The 23,435-nt window shown below is 40.3% G+C and overlaps 1 protein-coding gene across 5 annotated transcripts in view; it reads right to left on the bottom strand.

Annotated features, from left to right (window-relative positions):
• The window catches only part of PANK1 (pantothenate kinase 1), a 32,827-nt gene that overhangs the window by 3,413 nt on the left and 5,979 nt on the right, over nt 1-23,435 (bottom strand). Inside the window, exons 1-5 of one of the 5 annotated variants that reach the window (XM_071563235.1) lie at nt 21,674-22,025; nt 13,819-14,171; nt 6,370-6,623; nt 3,956-4,132; nt 3,451-3,574 (exon numbers count right to left, since the gene is read on the bottom strand). In XM_071563235.1, the coding sequence (XP_071419336.1) occupies nt 3,451-3,574; nt 3,956-4,132; nt 6,370-6,623; nt 13,819-14,171; nt 21,674-21,935 (1,170 nt within the window). In that variant the 5' untranslated portion in view covers nt 21,936-22,025. Of the gene's footprint in view, nt 1-3,450; nt 3,575-3,955; nt 4,133-4,552; nt 6,347-6,369; nt 6,624-13,818; nt 14,172-21,022; nt 21,163-21,190; nt 21,315-21,673; nt 22,026-23,435 lie in introns of those variants that run through there. The other 4 variants (XM_071563237.1, XM_071563238.1, XM_071563236.1 and 1 more) reach the window with 4 other exon arrangements.

Genomic DNA, 23,435 nt, shown 5'->3' with positions numbered 1-23,435 from the left:
TGAAATAATTTAGGTTTAGTTCTCTGTCTCCTTAGACTTTGTGGTCATATCAGCATGTATTCATACTTGTTACCAGGAATTAATGACTGAAAATAAGAACTACTCAAACTTCAAAAGGTTGTTATTGAACATGGCCAAGAGCACCTTGCATCCTTGGCAGTTTTGTCTCTGAAGTAATTTCTGACAAAGGAGGGACAAACTTGCAACTAATTCATTTCCTGTAATGTAGTACCATTAAATTGATTAGCATCTACATTTCAATTTCATGCTCATATTTTTCTGCATATAAACACAAAGCTACTGTTACCAGAAATTGAAGCAAGCAGTACCTAACACAGTGTATAAAAATTACTGTACATTTTGAATCTAAAAATATTAGTCTTATCTACAAGAATAGCAGAGTGTGTATCAACATGCAAATTTAATTTAAATATTTTCCAACATTTCTTGACAAGGTTAAAATTTTATTAATGATGCAAAGTTTCCTAAATTTTTTAGCTGAATGAAAACCAGCTTTAGCATTTTTCAGGAGTTGGAAAATGCAGAAATGCTACTTTTGTCTCCTTTAAGACTCTACCTTAAGGTTGAGTCTTGTCAATTTAAATTGCCCACTGCTGAAGCTTTCAAAGCTGAAAGACAAAAATCTTAACCTGATAAACAGATGGTGATGACATGCTCACTTAAGCTAATCAAATTACAGCATCCTAGAAAAGACATGAACTCTTGCACTCTGTGGGTTTTGTTAAATTGTTCAAATACCCTGCAGTAGAAAGCTATAGCATAGCTTCAATACAGTATATTCACATATTTGCAATATAATTGAATAGGGAACTCTGTATCAATAATGCAGTAAAAACCCCTACACTTATTTTTGCAAGAAGGCTTGTTCAGATGCAGCTTACATGTTCTGTTAGTAAGAAAAGTATAAACCAGAAGATTGGTTTCCTTTATACAGTTCTGCCGTGCCTAGGACAGACCATTTCAAATGATGTGTAGCCAAATGGTTCCAGACTATGGAATTTTTCAAACCCACTGCCAACTTTGTGCAAGCAAATTTGCTTTGAAGTTCTGCAGAGTATTTCATTTATTCCCCAGCCTCATTTTTCCTGCACATGTGCAAGTCATTTTCAACACAATATTGCAATAATTGGGAAAAACCTATCAAAACTCATGCTTCAGGGCATAAATTGATTCTGTCAACCTAAAAGTGAGCTTCGCCCCAACTCTAATCTAATAAATACAAGCTCCACAAAAGAGTATCATATTCAACTGTTTTTTAAGCTCTTATTTGGGAAGTTTATTCATCAAACTTGCTCTAAGTCAGCCATGTCTCCCAAAGGCAATTTAGGTGTCCAGATTATTTAGCAGAATGATAGCATTAGTATTTTCCCCCCCAAGAGCACACTATCAGAAGATTAGCTTACGTGCAATGATACTGCATGTTTGATTTTTCTTTTTAATAGTATGTAAACCTGCTAAAACAAGTTTTCATTCTCTAAAACCACAAAATAATTTAGTTCAAGTATTGGATAAATTCGACTTTAACACTGTAAAATGAGAATACTTAAACACATCAATCCATACTCCTCCACAAAATTCAGTGAACCACGTCCAGTTTTTAAGTTAGCCTGCCCACAAAACATTTTTCACAATGACTCAGAATCATTAGTTTCATTAGTAGCCTATTTCCTCCTCTGAATGCATCCCATGTGGTTCCCTGCTGCAACTCTCCATGCTTTGATAGCCCTGTACAATGCTGCTTGAACTCCATGCCACAAGGCAACACTGTAAAGAAGCTGAAAGCAAAGAGAACACTGAAAAGAGAATCATCCTGACTGAAAGAGTAAAATGTCCAAAAAAAAAAAAGAAAATACCTGTGTATGTCTGTAGCCACTTTTCACAACAAAGGAAGGTTATTAGTAGCATTTGATAGGGGAGCATACATTAAAATTAGTGCTGCACAACATACCTGAAAGGTGTTTTAGAGAACAATATGAGCAACAAACAAAAGCTGGCATACAAAGTTAGTGAAAAGAGAATTAAAAATAAGCAGCATAGCAATGTTGAAGAGACTTAAGCCCAATGACTAAGGAAAAAATGGCAGATGAATTTAAACTTAGAAAAGGGAAATGACACAAATGAAAGGGGGAAAGACAAACACTTGAGTATTCAGACACAATGACAGGCTCCGAATTAGCTGCTTTAGACATGACTGGAGGGACTGTGGATGATTTCTTAAAATTGAGTTCCACACTTACAAAAATGAAATAGTAAGAACTGTCAGTAAAGGAACTCAGAACTCAAATTTTATCAATATGCCATCACATAAATTCACTGAGCAATGACACTCTGAATTACCATAAGAAGATCTGACCATTCAATCCTAAAAGTATTAAAAAGACAAAATGAAACTGTGAAAAAAGAGAGTGTCTTACATGAGAAAAGAGATTAAGTATTAGGACCTTCTGTCTTGGAAAGACCACAAGGAAGATGTGGCAAAAGTTTATTAAAAAAGAAAATCAAAATCCACACCCACCAAAAGCACTAGTAACTAATTATTTACTATTTCTCATAAAGCCAAAAGCTAGAACGGACCCAATAAAGTAATCAGGTGGCAGTTTGGTAAGTTTCTTGGGTTTGTGTTATTGGTTATTGTTTGGGCTCTGTAGGTGTGTTGATGATTAAAAATATAAAAAAGAAGTAATTTCTTCTACTGACAATGCTCTGTCAGAGCAGATAAAACAAATTAGTTATCACATAACAGTAAAGGATGCAATCTGCAGATAAAAACAAGGGTGTAAATGTTTGGGTTTGTGGTGGGGTTTTTTATGAGTGGGTATGTTTTCCTTTTAACTGCTACAAGTTGGAAAGGTATATGAATGGAACAATCATCCATACTTATCATGCCTGAAGAAAAGAATGTAACAAGCATCTGACAGGAGTCTGAGGCAGGATAATGAAGTGCATTTTTCTTTTTTCTGACCTAATGCAATCTATAAAAACATTTACATAATACACAGTTTGAACCCATCATGCTATTGAAACAATCCAAGCAAAATAGCATTCAGAATAAAGTTTGTCATGGTATAGTAAAAACTGTTAATAGTTACAAGGTAATTAAGAGTAATAATTTGTATTAGATAGGTGTCAATATCTATGTATTACAGCTTGAGAGCAACTGAAGAGCTCTAGGCTGAAGCTCTCTGCTTCAAGGAGATCTTTGCAGTTAACTTCTCTCCCCTCTTACCCAGCTTTGAAGCACGAAGTACCTTACACATTGCATCAAAGCATACACAAAACAAGTCATAAGAGTTATGACATGTTGTTAAATACATGCACATTTACCAAGGCCAGTTACTCACCTACTGTGCCAGCAATTTGCATTTTCTACATTCTCACAATCTCACTATGTTTTTTCTGAAAGTCTTAAACTCTTGCTAAATAACTTACCTCATTCAATGCACACATGCGAGCAATAGAACCTATGTTGTTGGTGATGGTGACCAAAGTAGCTCTGGCCAAGTCCTCTTTTCTGATGGAATCTCTCTTTTCTTTACTCATCATATGACCAAAGCTGTGTGAGGAAGACGATGTCTTTTAATAGAAAATACTTAGGAGTGCTAAAAGCCCTTAAAATTTTGTAATACACTTTGCTTGGACTTGATATCCATTGATTTGTGACAGATTTGAAAACTGAGTATCATTAGAAAGGCAAAACAATGAGTAAAGACACTTCTAAAATGATTGTAATTTAAATGGAAGCAAACTACATCAAGCACTGCTTATACTTGTTTAAAAAAAAAAAAGAGCAAAGAGATCTAAGGACAAATCACATGATACATCGAGTGACATTACCACATGGACATAGTGCATAGTCCAGGGATTATGCACTCAGTTTAGCAGGCACAGGAAGTTTCCCAAGGGACTTGTTAAAAACAGCTCAATTAACACATACCTTGACGCTACAGCAGACCCCTGAAGGCCAAACCGCTCGTAGTCACCTCCATAAATATCTTTCACCAGTTTATCCACATTGGTGCTGTCTCCTTTCGCGGCCATTTCCAGCGCTTCTTCAAACGACTCACACCCAGTCAGCAGACAGCAAAGGCCCAGGAACGTTCCTCCTCCAAGACTAGAAAAGCACAGTCCCTTCAGACAAGCAGCTTGAATCAGCTTTTACCATAACTCTTCAGACTCCCATTTGCAACATGGTCTATGTTTCTACCAACCGTATCTTGCAACTCCTCCCTCGGAGGAGTGAATACAGACACCTTAAAGTGAGTTTCTATTTAACACAATTCAGTGTGCTTTTAACTGAACTACTCGTAAGTATTTAATACTTAAATAGGAGAAATTATACTAAATAAAGAGTTAGCTAGGAATAAAGTCCAATCCAACACCCCAGATAACATTTTGCTATTTGTAGCACACTAGAAAAGTTTTCCTTGTGCAAGAATAATTAGCGACCAGAGCACTCAAATCAGTGATGAAAAAATAAACAGTGAACAAAGTTAAATATCTATACAGGGGCAGGAAGCCAAGAGAGATCTACCCAGTGGCAGGAAGCAGTCTGGTTGGTTCCTGTTCAAAGCAAGGCATCAGTCCTGAATGTTCTTTCCCTGTAAGAACTTTGAGCAAGGAGCAGTCACTTTAATATCTTGTAAAGGCTCAAGTACAATATTTAATGACTGTATAAATTTGGCAGGGAGCATTCAGCTGTGCATAACAGGTTGCTAACTTGTTAAAAATCTACTTTGGACTCTTCAGTCTTAACAGACATGAACTTCAACTTACTAACCTCTACATCCTTCCTCATTCTTTCTTAGCCCCTGAGAAAGTTAGCTTATATGCTCTGACTGCAGTCACACCAACTGGAGCCACTGTAAACAAGAGGATCAGTGAGACACCATATTTGCACTTCATGAAAAAGTCCAGGAGACCAGATGCGAACACACAGTTTAGTTTATGCTCTTGGACTACAGGGTAAGTTTTTCAGAACACATCTAGTAGCGTTGTAATACATTCAGTATCTGAACAGCAGAAAGCTCTACATGTCATCAACAAGACAGTATTGATTTCATCATTTTTAACAAGTCCGTAACCCATTGCAGTCATGTTTTTCCTTCCACAGTGGAAAGGATCAGAAGCACATCTATAGATGTCAAAACTACTGTACTTGAAAAACCACACCTGCGAGAAAACCAATACTTCTCCCATTCAACTTGTGTCCATCTGTACTGTATAAAAAAAAATGGCTCATAGCTACTATTGTGACAAAGATATACCCTAGATAAGACAACAGGAGACACATATGCAGTCATGTGCGGTATAGAGGAAAAACTTTACTATGTACCATGCGCTGAAGAACAGAATGCAGCTTTGGAAGGGACTATAGTAACTCCAAGAAGCTTCTTCAATTGTTTTGAAAGGTAATTTTTTCTAGGTTTGTGTTTTAGCGGTTTGTTTGCTATTCTTTTGAATTAGAAAAAATGAAGTAAATCAGCATAGTTTGCATGTATGAGAAAGAAGTTGGATATTGGTACTTTTGCTACTCCTCTGGATGGACACATCTGTAACTAAGTGCTTTGATAAAAGTTAACACTGTTGCCACATCTGCAGAACAAACTTAAATATGCCTCAGGGTGGTTTTTGGCCTTAAGAATATTCTGCATCCACTCTACTGAACTCATAAATTCCTAAACAGAGCAGGCACATCTAAATCCCTTACTGAACACAGGCCAGAGACCATTTCAACTCAGCAGTACCCAATAAATCACTTCAGAGAGCACCAGCTGACCTAGGCTGAAAGCACACTGAGGGCAAAGTAACAGTGAATTCAGACAACCAGTTCTAGTCTTTACACACTGGCATTCCTCAATTTACCAGCATGGTTCAAGAACTAGTGCAATCAGTAAGGAGAGAAGGGATCTAGTGAGATTCCTGTGTCAAAATCCAGTCTACAAAGTTTTCCTACATCCTGGGTACATCAAAACTACTAAGTAGGACATTTTTATTTAGCCTAAATGTATTTCACTGATCTGGCTGTTCCAGGGGATCAAAAGGGGAGAGAAGATTCATTTACTGGGACAGCTTGATTTTGGTAATTCACAGCAAGAGATGGGAAGTAGGTAAGAACACTCAATAAGAGACTAAGGCAAGTCTAAAGCTGAAGGGATCAATTATTTCCCTTATGTAGGCCCCACTCTGAAGGAATCCTAGGATATTTTCAGCCTTGCTAGTGGGTAGGCTTTTCAAAGAATTGGGGAGACAAACACAATTTGAGGCTGCACCTACTGCTCACACTGTCTAGTTCTCCATGTTCAATTACTATCGGGAAAACAGAATTAAAAGAAACAAAATCAAATTTACCTGGATCCTGTAACTCTCTTATAATTGTCCTTAGAATACAGAGCTAGAATGCTGACCCCTGAGCCTATGTTAACCAGCAGCATAGGATATGGATTATCAAGGCAGTAAGGTTTTTTCTGGCACTGTTCAGGATCTGTAGGATTTTCAAAATAATAGCACTCTGGTTGGCCATTGAAACCAACAGAATCAACAAAAAGGAGGCCCTGGATCAAACAGTCCAATTCATCCAGTTTGTGGAGCTGTAAATCAGCAATCTGCAAAAGAAGAACAAGAATCAATAAACAAATATTTCCTAGTATAATGCAACACTAAGAAGGACAAAATGCTCTGCTGAAGCACTTTAATCACTTTAACAGTAACACATTATGCTATTTACACAATACAAACATCTAAGCATGAAGTCTGAAATAAAAGTTTGCTATCTGCCTGACAACAGGTACCTCCCAAAACAATGATGTGCTGTGTAATAATGCCACTCAGTTCCTGTGCCTTTGAGACATTCCCTGCTCTGCAAGAAGGAAACATTTCTCCCCTTTAGCATTCTGAAGCAATCAATTTCTTTCCCCTTAATCCCAGCCCAAGAAGAGCTGTATTCTGCAGCTTTTGGGGAGTATCTGACACATGCCTACACATCATCATTCCTCAGGATGCAAAGTACTTTATCTCATCATCAAACTACATTTCCCAGCAATTTAATGAAATTTTCAATACAAGTATTAAGATGTGCATATTATGTAAATATGCATTAAATATACAGTGAATTATGCCTAAAAGATCTGCATTTTTTTAGTATGTCACCAGTACTCAGAGTTATTTCTTTAAATTACAATGAGCACTTAAAATGCGTCATGAAAAACAGGGTATTACCTATGTTTGGTGAAAAAACAAATTAAAAAACCAAACAAAAAGATTGTCAGGCCCCCAGAAACATGTTCATAAAAACATAACTGTAACAAAGACAAAAAAATAAAAAGAAAAGCTTATAAAGAACATTCTCTCTGAGACTTCACAGGACACTATAACTGTACTTAAGCAGATATGTCTACTTGTCACAACATTCTGTTCACTGGAATTAGGAATCACATCCCTTTCTCAAAATAGAATACAGTGCCAATCTCTAGAAAGTCCCCTTTTCAGTTTCAGGCAGAGAAGAGGGAGCAAAAGTATTGTAAAGTTGCCCATTCAAATCCTGAGGTCTTTGCACCCTCACACCTGCAAAGCCAGTCTCACCCAACTCTACTTTCTAGCAAAAAAGGCAACAGAGTATTAGGAACAATAGGGAGTTTTACAGTACAGAGCTGGTTCTCAAACATTTGCTTATTGCAGGATGTTTTTATAACAGCTAATGGAGAAGACTTAAATGGGTAACTGTGTCCTATTTTTAATTCTGGAAGCTTTATTAAATCACAATAAAGAGGAAATATATTTTTATGGAACAGGCATGGCCAATAGGTTACATTCTTTTAAGCTATTTAAATCTCTCCTATTAAGTCTTTTCTCTTGTACATGGCTCTAAATTGCCATAACTGAAAGCCAGCCCACTCTTTGGGTCTGTCCTTTTGTTCTATCTGTCCTTTTGTTCTACTTGCCAGTCTTCAAATTCTGGAACCATTGAAAAGAAATAGGATAGAAAAAACCAGCAGTCTCAAAGACTCAATATACACCCAGATGTTTATACAACAGGAGAGACAGCTGGAGATACCTTCTTCTGTTTTTCTACTTTCTCTGGTAACTTTTGCAATCCCTTCGTATTTTTTTCTGGGTCAACATATATCTACAAAATTACAATTACAGAAATGCAGCATAAAAGACTTGAACTAGAAGTTGTTATACAAAGACGAGTCATTAGCAGATTTATGGTCCCTCCAGAAAAAACCTCAATCCTTCTGAAAGCCAAATACCTGGGCAGACGCTGCTTTTGTCCGATCCATGCTACACTTTCACAAATAGGTAAGCATTACTCAGAGACCTTGCAAGACACAAGCAAGCAACACAAATCCAAGAGTAAAATACTTCTGGCATCAGTGCAAAAACACAGACAAAATCCTTGATTCTACAAACTCTCCAGTCAGCCCACCAATTTTGTAAGAACACAATGAAAGAAACTAATCAGATTCCTTCTCAAGCACTACACAGAGGTTTTATTAGGTCCAGCCCTCCATGTATAAAAGACATACTAGAATTTGTTCTGCTTTTTATAGCTTTGTGCTGTATTTAACAGCTGATATACTGCAAGCAGAAAAGTCCTATTATACCTTAACAACAACCTGCTGAAACCCATGTGAATTCAAAGACACTAAAGGTCTGTTGTTCCTGTGTACAGATGCTGTTCTGAGGAGAATGAAACCCTGCCTCTCAAACACTTTTAAGAAGTGCTAGAAAACAGTGCTCTCTGTTGAAGTTTAGGTTTGGGGTTTTTTTGTGGTTTTGCTTGTTTGGTTTTTTAATAATATGTGTAAAATAAAAAATTCTTAGCTGTATTCAAGTACCAGGCAGTATAAAATGAAAAAATATGGTACCAGCTTGCTGCTGCTTTGAAGTATGGAAGCACAGAAGTCAAAGACTTTGGTCACGTTTCTTTCTTATTATGGGTGAGTAAATATTTCCACTTCACCCATATAAACGTGAAACAGCCCAAACCTCTAGAAGTGAGCTGAGGGCGGCCATGATATATGCAACAGGGTTGAAGTATAATATATCACTATTGGTGTGCAGACAATTTTTCAGGGAAGCTGCAGCCCAGGAAACATTTCACCCACTTTTGAGTTTTCACCCTGGCACACAGTTCTGGTGAGTGCAGGAAAGTCTGAACCTGGAAACAGTTCCAAGTTCATTAGTCTCTTGGAATTTGAATCAGAAAAATGACTTTTTTTTTCTGTAAGAAGCTGTTGGAAACATAACATCTTGCAAGTTTTTAATTATCAGTTACAACAGCCTCATTTACTGTATCACTCTGGCTTTTACGTCTTCTGGGCATTGCTTCAGTTTTTATTTCTTAGAATAGCTTACAATCTAGCATTTCCTTCCATCTCCCTCCCACTGCCTCTCCTCTACTTTTATAAAGACATACTTTGCTTTCTTTATATTTTGATTATCTTCAGTTCAGCCCCCAACCATGCTTCTTTACAGAGTTGGGAAATAACCACTCGCATTCAAAAAAGACAAAGTCTAATGCAAGCACAAGTCCAATATTCACTGAGGCAGAAGACAAGATTCACTTTTTATCAGCTTTGGGCAAAAAAAGCACTTGTCTGAAATCCTTTGGAGAGGTCTGCCCTCTTGCCCAGCTAGCTGTAGGGATCTGTTCCCTCTCTTGACAGGGAAGAGATGCACTTTGTTTCTCCCCACTCCCTCCGACTAATTTCCTAGCTTCTTGCTGTGATGGCAACAGAAGGTGTCATGGCTACTTTACCCATTCCCACTCCACCCCACTCTACACACCAAAGGCCAGCACTTATGGCCTGAGCAGCAGCATCCACCCTCCTCAAGCAATGGAATTTTTGAGTGTCTTACGCTAACTTAAGAGTTACACAGTTTAGTCATCCTACAACACAGGATAGTGAGTTTATTTAAGATACAGTCTAGAAGTCATACCACAAAGTCAAGCCTTACAATCAGCTAATAACTGGCACAAGGAAATCACTATCCAACAGCCAAGCTCACTTTTAAAGCATTTTCCTTACAGGTTATGGGGAAAGTCAAGGCCTGAGCTTAACATTGTGTTGGTAAGAGATTTTCTTCCTCTCCTGTCCCAAATGTTCTTGATTAAGTGACTGGGACTTTTCTGGCCCACACCCTACTCCCACTGAAATTAGCAGTAAAATTTCTATTACAAGAAGTCAACTTCTGCAGGTGTCTGTTCAGGAAAGGAATACAAAGATTCCACCTTTGAGCCACTGCAGTCAATAGAAATTTTGCGGTTGTGCAGGTTTTAGAAAAAAGTCTGAATAATTCTTTCTTCCATCATCTCCCATGTATCCTTTACATTGAGTTGCTTTACAAAACTGAGGGGCAGCCTAAGAATTTATTCCTCACTACATTACTTGCACAGAAGTTTGCTGTTAACGTGCATGTGCTATCATGGAGGAGTCACAGAGCATAAAGAGTCATATCACAGGTTTATAAGCAAAAAAATTTTAAGTACTCCTTATTTTCACAGAAGTGCTTACTTGAGCATTTACAAAATATGTGAAGTGACAGTACATGGTGGGAAAAGGAGGGAAGGATTATCAGAATTAGGGCATCAGATTCATCCATGCCTTAACACCACTGTCACCTGAAAATAAAGACAGCCAGCCATAAAGACCAATAATTCAGAAAGGGGGTGAAAAAAAAAGAACAAAAAGCAAAACAAAACAAAAAATCCCAAAACAAACAAAAAAATAACTTAGCCGGAAACAGTCCTTTCGGTGAATTACTTTCTAATGTTCTCTTCAATGAACATTAAGTATAGCCATATGGTTGGTAAAATACTCCTTAGTCTAGTTTAATGAATAGTTTTCCTACTCCTCAGTTTTCCTACTCCTAAAGAAGCATTCAGATCTTAAGAATGAATCACGTGATTTGCCAAGCTACTGATCGTTACTGTCGGCAATCACCAAGCAGACCACAGAGACATCTTCAGGTCTCCTACCCAACAGTGTGGACTACATGAGGGAGGTCAAATGCCTAAAGTCAGGCAGCTTTGTAGATTTAGTTCCCTTTTTAAGGTAAACAGAAGATGCCTCACCATTTTTATGTTATTTGTGAATACACAAAAGTAACAGAGATGTCTAGATCAAACCTATTCAACTCATTTAGGGGTTCAGGATTAGACAATGGAACAGGCAAGTGACAGCAGGGTGTTTGCTTGTCTGTTTCAAGGAGAAAAAGCTTCTGTAATCTTAGAAGGTTTCCTTCTTTGGAATTTAAATGCTGTTTTGCAATACGTTGGAGCTTTTGTCCTAAATCTATCCAATTCTAGAAATCACATAATCATTGAGAAATACAATGAAAGACAAATAACTTAGAAGCATTTACACAGGGAAATAAGGGGCCAGAACAAAAGCATGTTAGCTAGATCAATTAATGAGTTTCCTAGCATTTAGCCAGATTTTTTTAATGAAAATAACATTCACAAACATACCTTAGTTCTTCCAAATTACTTTTAAGTAATACACAGGAACATTTAAAGTCTCTCCCACATAAGGCATTATACAATACTGAATCCTGCAACAGCAAGATTTAGACTTGGCACAGCCTCTACATTTACAGGTGTGTTAGAGTGATCAAATATTTGAAACAGACATTTCTGTACTTTGAGAGCAGTCCTAAGCTGTTGTCCAGAGTCAATTTACAGTCTGCAGAACACACCGAGATAGCCAGCTGCTGGTACAATGGCTAATGAAGTGTGCCAGTACCCAGAACACTCAGGCCTTGGAGAGAGATTAAGAAAACAAACCTTCATATAATGGATAGTATTTTGCTTCTGTAATTCTCTATGGATATTATAGTTTGGGCCAAGAAACACTTGCTGTAAAGGACAGTGTGGAACTGGATAGCTGTAAGAGGTGTCCAAAGCACTTACTTAAGTGTGATTACTTTATGCTACAGAACTCCCCAGACAGTCTTTACTGGGTTTTTCTGAAATTACCTACAAGTGTTGTAGCACACTGAATGTTAACCAACCCTGTAGAGATGCAGGATTTCCATGCCTAAGTCCACCAGTTATTTGCTATGTGACCTTTTTTATTTGCTCAACAGGGAGCAAAACAGCCACAGTTTCAACTATGGCTTCCAGTGCTGTATCAATGCAGCTAAGACAAGACTGGTCCCTCGCAGTAAGCTGCACATATATGGCAGGTAAAGCCAAAGCTGCAGAGAGAAATGCTTAGCTGTGGCAGCCACCAGGTAACTTTCAGTTCAGTTCTACAACTGCAGGAGCAAGGGACATGAACTTCTTTACTAAGTAAGCAACTGTAGCTGCTATTACATGATGTAGGGAGAAAGAATTTGGAAAGACTGCCCACTGTCACTTCAAGAATATGACTTGAATCACTCCCTGGAATGTGTAAAGACACTCAAAAACACCTGAGCTGAGGCCACACTGACTAGAAATAAAACTCACCTTTTTACTGTAGTGCCAACATCCCTATACAGTATGAGTCAAACAAGCTTTTGAGGACTCATTCATCAGTAGACCCTAATATGTAAGGGACCTGCAATCAGACTAAAGGACAGGAAATCTGGCACTAGTAGTGGACTACTACACCATATTAGAAACTTGACAGTTTTTCCTTGGACATGGAAGCAGTTGATCTAATATTTATTAAAAGTGACTGCACAATAGTGTAACAGCTGGAATTCATGATGAGCTCTTATAGCTTTCTCTTTTCCCCTTAGGATCTTGGTCATCTGGTATGTGAAAAGTATTGACAAACAAAAAACCCTCATGCACTGCAGAAGCATACAAAGCCAAGGACTGCAGTCAAGAGCAGTTGGTGAATCAGTGTAATAGGTCCCTAGAGTTAAGGGGAGACAGAAAAGCTACTGATGTTACCTGCCATACCCACATCCCTCACCCTCAAGATCAGGTCAAAAGCCAGGGACAGAAGTGTCAGACCTGCCTGCCTGGCAAGTAAATAATTCACATTAATTTTAGTGAGACTCCTCTGGTATAATCAGATTAGTACCTCATACAGAAAATAAATGAAGATATGTCCCAATACAGACAGATACACAACAGACAACTCCTGAACGCTTTTTCCCTCTTAACACAGTGTGTACAATGGTTCCTCCATGCCTCTGAGCCACACTTTTTGTAGTGTACTGTAGTGCCAAACTTCAGATTTCCATCAGTTTCTGGAGTTCCCTGCAGGGACTGTTTTTAAATTCTAGGTGACCTGGGACGTACTCAACTCATGAACTGCCTTTCTTCAAATGATGTATTCCCAGAATTGAAATCAAAAGCTAGCTGATATTGTCATGTTTCCATACACTGTTTATCCCCCATGCTCCATGCTTAGTCTTCCAGACTCTTGACGTCACTCTGCTTGAATGTTAATATAATGGGAAGGGAACAGGAATCAAATCTTCAGCCAGTATGGCTGCATTTCTAGTTTTCCAATAGAAAATCAGTTTGTAAGTACCTGTAGTGTCAGGCTTCCGTGTTGTCATAACATACCCTCAGCTGATTATGAAGCATCTGATCATCACAACTGTATTCTAAAAAACCCCACATTTACTAAACATATTCTGCAGTAGAATACCCAGCAAGTAGAGTATGAATACTCTCCTGTCCTCTCTCCATGTTCTCAGCAATGCCACCAATTAACAAACATGAATTGATTCTGTTAACTGCTTAGGATGGACCAAAAAATTTGCTATTTTCCCTGCAAATTTTAACAGAAGGGCTCCCATGATGCTTTCCCAAAGTACTTCCAACTAAACCCATATGAACTGTTCACTTACTGTTCTGAAGTCCTCCTCAAACTTGTACGCTCCACCTCCTGTGGCACAGAGTGTGGTGTGCAAACTGGAGAAGTTCTTTTCACTACCCATCTGTATGAACCTGTGCATGGCACAGCTGGGAAAGCGGATGAAGTGCAGGTTTCCTTTTCGTCCACACATTGTCAAATTTTTCAGTTCAAGGTGGACATCACGAATGCCAGTTTTACCATAGGCTGTATTGGAGGTCAAGTATTTCCTAATGCTTTTCAGGTTTTCCACCTCCTCCTGTTCCTCTTCTGCAGTAATGTCCTTAGGTTCAAAGTAGACCAGTTTAACCAATGTTCCACCGATATCCATTCCAAACCATGGGAATGCTAAGAACAAGGGGGTAGTGGAGGAAGAAAGAGAAAGTCACTATAAATATACAGGCTAGCCACATCACTTGAGTCATTTGTTAAACAGTAATTCAGTGCAATCACAGTACCAGCCTCTGCTCCTAAGAGCTGGGGGTCACTTACATGTCCATTTCACATGTATTGAACACCTCCCTAAGTTAAGGCCTCATAAAGGCTCAGCTGAGAAAAAGAATAAAGAAAATAACAAAATTATTCAGAGAAGCAGCTTTTAATAAAATGAAAACATTTTTTTCCCAGGAAATCATTTTACTCTTCTGTCAGCACCTCTTGACAAGACCACGTTTACTGCATTTCACCCAACCAGCACCAATGGGTGAAAAGGAATGAAATTGCATTTCACCCAGTTGGCACGAATTCCGCCAATACACTGGGGGAGGGGGGGAAGGAGAAACCAAAGAAATAGAAGAACAAGATTTCTCAAGTCATATTCCCACTGCGTAACATCTACAATTGCCTTTCCAAGCCCAGTCAGAATTTCCAGTCACAAGGCTCTGTCTGAAGAACAGCAATACAGAACTCCCATTATGCTGGAAGCCTCCACATTTCAACTCACGAGAACCAGCAACTCTGTTGGAACTTCACCTCTTGTATACAGTAGCCAAAAGTGGCTTATGTTCAGTATTTACCACTGACAGACCCACCCTTTGGCCTTAGACATATACCTTTGCTGGTATATGTGTTAGTCTATCACACAACTATGTAAGAAATGCCACTATTTGCTTCTCAGCATATATATACATATATATATATATATACATACATATATATATACATATATATTTGCCTCAGCTGACCTAGGTCCACCAAAACCTTTGTCCTGTTAACAGCAAGAGACAATGACTATGGAGAACATGCAGGCAGAAGATGCCAACTGAATCAGGTTCGTCTGCCTGCTCCACTTAAATATGCATTCACACATTTTAAATTGTAAGCCAGGTAACTTTATGAAGCAGTAAAAAGTGAGAACACGAAGTCCACACACAGGCAGTGCAGAAGGATGTAGCTAGCAATGTTTATTAGAAAAATTAAATTGAAAGCACCGAGTATATGGCTAACTTCTAAGAGACACTTTTAAAATAGCAGTCACACAGTCACCTCCCTGCTTTTAAGGAGAATCAGGGACACTTGCTAGAAACATGATTGTACGAACTAGGGCATCCCAATTTAATGTTAATACAAACTTGAAACCATGTGCATAACTGATATTTCTGCCAGTGAACCTAAAAGCAAATAACTGGGTGTAAAGATTTTAATAAGCATAGGAGGTACTGATTCCACTGTCCTTCCTCACATTATCACAGATCACTACTAAGTTGCTCAGCTTCAGACTGAACAAAGCTGAGAGTCTTTTTCCCTACCTCAAGGCTCTCAGCATCATTCTTGTCTGGCTGAATAATTCAAAGTCTAACTTAATGATTTTTAATACACCCTCCCTCCCTGCCCAAACCAATCCTTAAATGTCAGATGTTTAGAACAAATATTTCTCTCCATTGCTACATGCCAGGTAATTGAATCATCAGTTTCTGACTCCCTTTCCCTAAGGACAAGGCAGGCATAATGTACAAACTCCAATGAAGCTGCCTGCTTACAGTACTGTTTTACTAAGAAAACCTACTTTTATGTATTGTAAGGTCTAAGTTCCTATGCAGATACATGAGAGCTCCCTGAAATGGAAGGAATTCAAAACAAATGTTTTAAAACAGGCTTTATTTTAGGGTTGTTATATGTTACCATAGAATAACCTGTAAGTCAAACACTTGTGGAAGTAGCAGGTAAATATTTATGCAAAAGCTGTCTGGTCCACGCTGCACAACATTCTAATGCAGTGGAGCTTAAGACGCCAATCCCATTAGTGATTTACACAAATCTTTATTTAAGCTACTGAGCACTTTAATTACCCACTGGAACAGTAAGTCTCCTCCTCAGATATATCTTAACTAGGCAAGCAGGAAGTTTAATTTTAAAAGTAGCATGGTTGGACTATGCAATACAGAAACAGCCTTTAGTTTAAAGTGTAAGCCAACTTACAATGTTTTTCATTAAGGGCATAAAATCTGCTACACTCCACCTGCATCAACAGTTGCTTTAAAGCTATAGTGTAGATTTTGTCTTTAAAAGAGGGAAAAAGCATTCCATCCTTCTATCAAACACAAGACCAGCAATAAAAGTGTTAAATGCTAACAGCGGAGAGTTATTCATAAATGACTGCCAAGACATTTAGTTTTATATCTTAACATTTTGAGGAGTAATAACTAAATCATTCACAAATAATAAGTACTGCAGAAAACAACTAGGAAGTTATTTCAAATCTGTATAGTTCTTGAGATTGCTACACACAATGCTCGCATTTAAAAGCAGGCAGAAAGACCAGGACACTTTTAGTTTATTTTCTCTGTGAATCAGTTTCTTTTACTTTGTTGTGAGCCATATGGAGAGCTGCAAAAAGAAAAGAACTTTGCTTTTAGAACAGCAGCAGATTTCTTCAGCACAGATAAAGAGCCCAAGATCAGTCAACAAAAACAGGAATTTCAGTTATGCAGAACAGCAGCTTAGTTTTCTTCATAGCTTTTAACACCAGCTATCTGTTGGAACTATTTGCAATAAAAACATCTTGATTGGTAGATCGATTAGGAAAAACCCAAGTCTCAACGTTTCTGACAAGCCACACTCAAATTCACATAACTGCTGTACAACTCGAGTGACAGTAAAAACACTTCTGTATTCCAGTCATTATTTTAAAAATTTATTCATTGTGTCTATGTTCCAAAACAAAATGCACCACTGAAGCACCATCAGTTCCTTTCAGTACCTTTAGATAATTCATCTCAGCTGGTACATGAACAGTTCAGTGTTCCAAGCCCTGAATGTGGTGCTAATGGGAGCGTGCAGGCAGACTGGAAGGTGCTCCTGGGTTTTGCTGCCTCTGCCAACGCAGGGAGCAAGAAAATTCACAGGCCATCAAAATTACTAGAGCCCCCAGTACTACAACCACGAGGTATGAAAGAAAGACAGGTATTTGTACAGGTAAGGTCTCCACAGGAGTTGAGGGAAAATGGGAGGGAAATTGTGGAGGTATTTTTTTTTATTGTTGGTTTGGGTTTTCTTGTTAGTTTCTTTTAAACTGAAAATCCAGCATTTCACTGACAACCTGGATAAATGTTCAGTTGCTTGATTATGAAAAGCCAGGAAAGCAAGGAGGGAAAAGTAGAACCTATTACGGCAGCATCTTAGGCTGATCACAGTTAGTCAAAATGGTGTGATATACTATGAGCAATAAAGACACTGGATAGGTTGCAGAAATGCTTCCACACTGTAAAAAAAATGCAGTTCTTAACTAAAATTGTTTGATAAAGGCTCGTGAGCTGATTTCTCTCTTTTCAGGAGTAGGTATGCAACATCCCTATTGGATCAACAGAAAGTATTACTGCAGAGAAAACAGAACTTTTCTACTGTATTGCTACATAGCAAGAAGTTAAGAAAATAACACTATAAAATCTACTTTTAGGTCCCAAAGAACTGATACAGAAAGTATTGAGATGATTCATGTGTTCTTAAAAGACTGGCATAAATCAGGTTCTGCTTATCTTCTTAAGAAAATGAAGTCTCTGTATGCTAATAAACTGTAAGTAAGTGACAACTACTTACTGGTTTGTTACTTTGAGATAAAGATCTGTGCTAGTCCAAAATATAGCTGCAGAAGCACGTGACAATGCAAACAGAAGGTATCTACAGCATTGCATAACTAGGTAATGTGATGCACACCAACAGCTGTGCTATCTGGGGCAAAGGTTCACTCATGAGAAATTCCATTACACGTTTTACCTGGTTTCTGCATAAACTCTCAAGAGTCTGAACTTACACAGCTATTCCTACAAGGCATTATTACATTCAGATTTCAACACATTGGATTTTTTAAAATCTTACTATTGACTTAAAAATACAAGGATATAAGGATAGCATGTGGGAAGGTAAATATCAAATCACAATATTCTCCTGAAGGACAAGAGCTCAGGAGAGGCAAGAATGAAGGGGAACACTTGGATCATCAAGCAACATTTACCCCCATTAAAGAGGATAACCAAGAGTAATCCTTTTCACACATTTAAACAACAAAGGTTAGCTGAACCTTTTTACTCCTCAACTCTTATAAAGAGGTTATGCCTGAATCCTTCTCCTTAGAGTTTTCTCCTTTCTACCTGGGCCCCAGATTTATTTATGCCCAATTTGCAGCAATTTCTTCCTTGGCCAAAATAGTTACAACTTACATATCTCTTTTACAGAACCTGTATTTCCTCGAATACAAGGACAGTATCTCAATTTTTATCAGCAATTCGAATGGGTGTATCAATACTCTGGTATCTTAGTCATAAATATCTCAGATGAAATATCTTGGATTCAGCTGCTTTTCTTTCTGAACACGTATATGTTGAAATCCTATTACTTCATTTACATTTCATTTGCATCGCTTGACACTGATGATCTAACAACTTTTTTAATTGGATCCAGAAGAGGTGAGAGAGCCAAAAAGAGTAAGGGGGGTGTGTGTATGTGTGTGTCAAACTAAGAGACACACATAAGATGGCACAGTATTCTCACACTTTCTGAAAGCTGATTTTTAGTAAAAAAAGAAACTTATAATACCTTACATATATTTTTCCACTCCTTCTTCCTGTTTTATACAGTTATAAAAACATATAAAATGGAAGCAATTTTTTCTTTGAACAAAAATAGACTACTTAGTTCAAAAATTAGTTCTATCTGCTTAGTAATGGCAATGTCTTCAAACCTTACAAAGCTAGAGGTAAAGAAATCATGTATATGGATCAGGGGAAGCCTTCCAGTTCACCTTCTGCAGCAAGGGCTTATTGAATGTCCACTTCCTCAACAGAAAAAAACCAAACAAACCAAACCACAAAACATCTCCCAAACAACTAAACCCGAAACAATTAAAAGCCCAAAGCACAGAGCTGTTTGATGAACAGGTGTGACCATCCACACATATGTAGTCCTAGTACCACAAACTGATTCCTAAAGAAGCAAACTGACATAAGCCCAATATCCCTGACAAGCCATCTAGTCAAACTAAAGAAAAAACCAAGACAGAATTCTCAGCAGAAGCAGCACTAGGTGAGTCCTCTCTCACGGCAGGCTTATCAGCAAAGCACTCTGGTTTCACAGGCAATCCTCCCTTCTCAGAGGGGGAAAAGACTTGGGAGCACAGAATTCTACCTCACCTTGTCAGAAAGTAAAAACAATCAAGAAAACATCTAAATATGGGTTTAAAAGAACAACTGTTGCAGAAAGATAGGTTTCATTTGCTGAAATATTGGGAAATGCCAATTATTATCTCCTCCACCACACAAAGCAAACCTCGCAATCAATGCTGAAGTCTCATATGCCATGTGGCAACTGCACTTCATTTTGCAATGTGTCCTTAAGCACAGAACAAACATCTGCAAAACCCAGGATTAAAAAAATGAAACAAACCCGTAAAATGGTACTGTGCAGTATTTACTAGAGGAGGATGCAGTACCAGGACAATTTGAGTAATAATTTAATAATTTTTTAAGGTAGTGACTATGTGCTATCGTAATTTAATGCACAAGTAAATTCAAATTTATTCTTATCCAAAATAAAGTATATAAACTAAAAAGTATACCAGCAAGCATTTGTGTATTTTAATGAGCAAAAAAAATGCCCACAAAATAGTTCTACAAAGTACTTCCCTCACCTGCAGTTTCCATTGAAGACTCATTTCATTAAAACCCCACAACTGAATATTCAGTTGTGATACATCTTGGGCAATATAGTCAGACACCTACACTTTTTACTCTGATGGGCTCTTTTTTCCCTTTAGGATGGGATGGAACATACAAATTCCTCATTCTTTCTTAATCAAGTGATCTCATGAACCTCTAAAAGCTTTATTCTTTGCTTCAGAATAGTTTTTATTATTATAGAGAGTTTGATATGCAAGTGCTGACTCCTCTTAATTACACCAAAACAAAATGTAAGCTAGTACAAGTTCTGCAGGTTTTGTTCATGAATAAAAACCTGAGGCTGGACAAAGACTACAAAACCAGTGACGGACCATTGATATGTTAAATTTGACAGAGAACTACATTAACTATCCACAGGTACTGTAAGTACTACACGATTAATCATTCAGAGAACAGTCTAAGGGAAAGTGGTATGTGTAGCTCAGCAAAAACATTTAAAAAGCCAGAAAAGGTACTGGCTAATATGCAGTCCTGTGAAAGCTGCAGCTCTTCAAGGCTGTTTCTATTTCGTTCTGCTAATACAGAAAAGTTTTCTAAATATCCATTTCAAAACAAAATAAAAACCCCCCAGAGTAGCGGAATGTACACTACTTCCTACTGAGTAAAAACATCTTTAAGGTTTGGCAGCGGGAAGCTGTGGTCCTCACTATCCCTGATTACTCTTTTGGAACACGCTGAACTTTTAACAAAGCATCAGACATTTGTTGGCTTTATTTGAAGGGCTAGCAAAGTGAGAGTGCAAAGAAACGGAGTACTTTTCCATCGGATTGTTTTACTTGTAGAGTTTACCATGGAATTATTCAATACCTCCATACTTACACGTATGAAGCTAGCTGTGATCAAGACATTAAAACTACAAATCAACAGATCACATAAAATTAAGCATAACACAAATATGGATGTTTCAATTTCACAGCCTTAAAACCAGACCTAAAATAAACAGCCAGTTCACTAACAACTCCCAAACCGACTAATCAAAAGCCACATGGGATGCTTATGAGAAGCATATTACAAATTTAATGTGCTTACAATGTACATTTTTCTCCAGTCCGAATAGCCTGCCTTGAGTTCCAGATCTACTTCTTTCTTCATTCTAACAATGTTTGAAAAAGGAGCGCATACTCGGCGCGCAGAGCATTCCCACGCTCCAGCACGCCCCGGTCATCCCCGCCGGGACGCCGGCCCGGCGTTACTTACAGTGCTGCCTGGGCACTATGAGCTTCATGTGCGCGGCTGGGAGGCGGAGAAGCCAGCGGGACCGTGGGCGCCGCCCGAGCTGCTCGGCCAGAAGCGGCCGCTCGCCGCCCGCCCGCGTTTGTGCGGGGCCGCCGCTCCCCGCCCGCCGCCGCCCCATTGGCGCAGGGCGGGCCCTGCCCACGCGGGAGCGGGGCCGTGCCCGGGCGCCGCCGCCGCATTGGCCGGCGCGGGGCCTTCGCTCCGCCCGCCCGGCAGCCTCCGGGGGCGGGGGGCGGAACGCCCGCGGAGCGGAGCCGGGCGGCCGCCAGCCCCGGCCGGGCGGCGTTCCGCAGGGAGGGGAGGGAAGGAGGGAGGCGGCGCGGGACCCGCGGCCGCCTGACACGGGGCCAGCGCCAAGTCCCGCTGGGCCGGGCTGCGGCAGCGCCGCGCCGAGGGGAGGTGGCCGGACCGGCACCGCTCCGCAACGCCGCGCTCATTACTTACGTGGCCTGTGCCGCCGGCCCGAGTCCACCCTCCGGCGCAGCCTGCATTTCTTGGCTGGGGAGCCGTGGCTGAGCGGCGGCAGCTCCGGGCGGAGCAGCAGCGGGTGCGGCGCCTCCCCGCAGCCGCCGTTGCTCAGCGGCGGGCCCGGGGGGTGGAAGCCGTTCTGCAGCAGCCCGCCGAGCAGCGAGCATGAGGCGGCGGCGGGCGGCGGCGGCGGCGGCCCCGCGGGGGCGGCGGGCCGTGCGCGAAGCTGCTCCCCCATGGCAGCAGCCTCTCCCCTTTGTCTCCCGGCTCAGCCCCGGCTGGGCGCGGCGGAGGCTTCGCTCATGCCGGCGCCTGTGCCCGCAGCCCCGTGCACTGCGATGCGGCGCCCCCCCCCCCCCGGCGCACGGCGCACGCGTCCTGCCCGCAGCGCTGCAGAGGGGCGGCCGCCGCCCTCGCCGGGGACGCGGCGACCCCCCCAGCCGGGCAACGTGCGCGCTCTCGGCGCCGCGCCCGCACCTGCCGGCAGCCGCGGGAGCGCGCCGGGCGGGCACCGCCACCCCCCGAGCTGCCGCCGGTACCGCCGCGGTGCGGGCCGGCACCCGCCACCCCCCGGCTCCCGCCACCCTGCTCGGGGGGAACACAGCGCAGGCTGCCCCTGGGACTGGCTGCCGTGTCATTTTCCCTTCAGCGTGCCCTGACGCACACTCATGTGACTCAGGTATCTGTGTCTCGGACGCCTCTGCCTGCGTTCCCCAGGCACACCTCGTACCTCCCACAGTTATTCGTGCATCGGCATCGACGTTCAAGTTTTTGTCTACATTGTCACGTGCTACTCAACAGCTTAGAAGGACTAAAGTGACCTTGAATGAGTTTGACCTCAAGCCTTTTTTTTTTAGTATCTTGGCTTTCCCTGTGCAGCACTGATAATCTGGTGACTGTGATTTATTCTCTGACCGCTGAGACATCCAAGTGTAAAGACACATTTTCTGAATGAAATGTATCAAATATCAAGTGGGGATAAAATAAAACTGGGTGAACTGTGCTGCAGTGTCATGTGTATATTTGAAAAGAAACACTAATTGAATTTTGCTGTGCATGTGAAGGTCATTTCTTTATACAAATTGCCAGTCACTACATGGATGGTTGTCCTTAAAAACAGCTCCCGTAATAGTTCCTCCTTACACCTAAACTTAGTACAGGACATGGGGCCTCCACTGTACAACATCTACAAAGAATGAACAGCTATTATAATTGCCTCCAGAAAGATAAGGCATTAAGAAATTGCTTCATGAGAGATAACATGACATTCTCTCCGCTTCTTGTCTGGGATCAGAACATTATATTTAGATAATTGGAAGCAAGCAACAGAAACACATATGTGCTACCTTGGGAAAATGAAGAGAGTGTTTGAGAATAAAGTAAAATTTTCATTGTAACACCCTGTGACTGATGTTCTCAAGAATTTTCCTCATATCCTAATGCATAAGCACTTGCTGTAATTTTGCCAGCCCTAAAGCAATTGCACTGAAGAGGATAGAAAGGAAGACTGGCTACACACATTTACTGCTAGAAGGAATTGTAGTGCTTCCAAAACTGAAATGCTTTGAGAACTCCCTAACTTAACTAATTATGTTTAAACTACAAAGCAGACGGCTGCTGTTGACTGGCAGACCTCATGCCATTTGTTGGCAGTTCTAGAGAGCTGGCTGGGTACACTTTATGACCTTTGCTTGGCAAGTCAGACCTCTCAGGGCATGAGGAATCCTTGTTGCTACTG

Source organism: Pithys albifrons, chromosome 9 (genome assembly GCF_047495875.1).
Source record: "Pithys albifrons albifrons isolate INPA30051 chromosome 9, PitAlb_v1, whole genome shotgun sequence".
NCBI lineage: Eukaryota > Metazoa > Chordata > Aves > Passeriformes > Thamnophilidae > Pithys > Pithys albifrons.
This window is presented reverse-complemented; position numbering and strand designations above follow the sequence as displayed.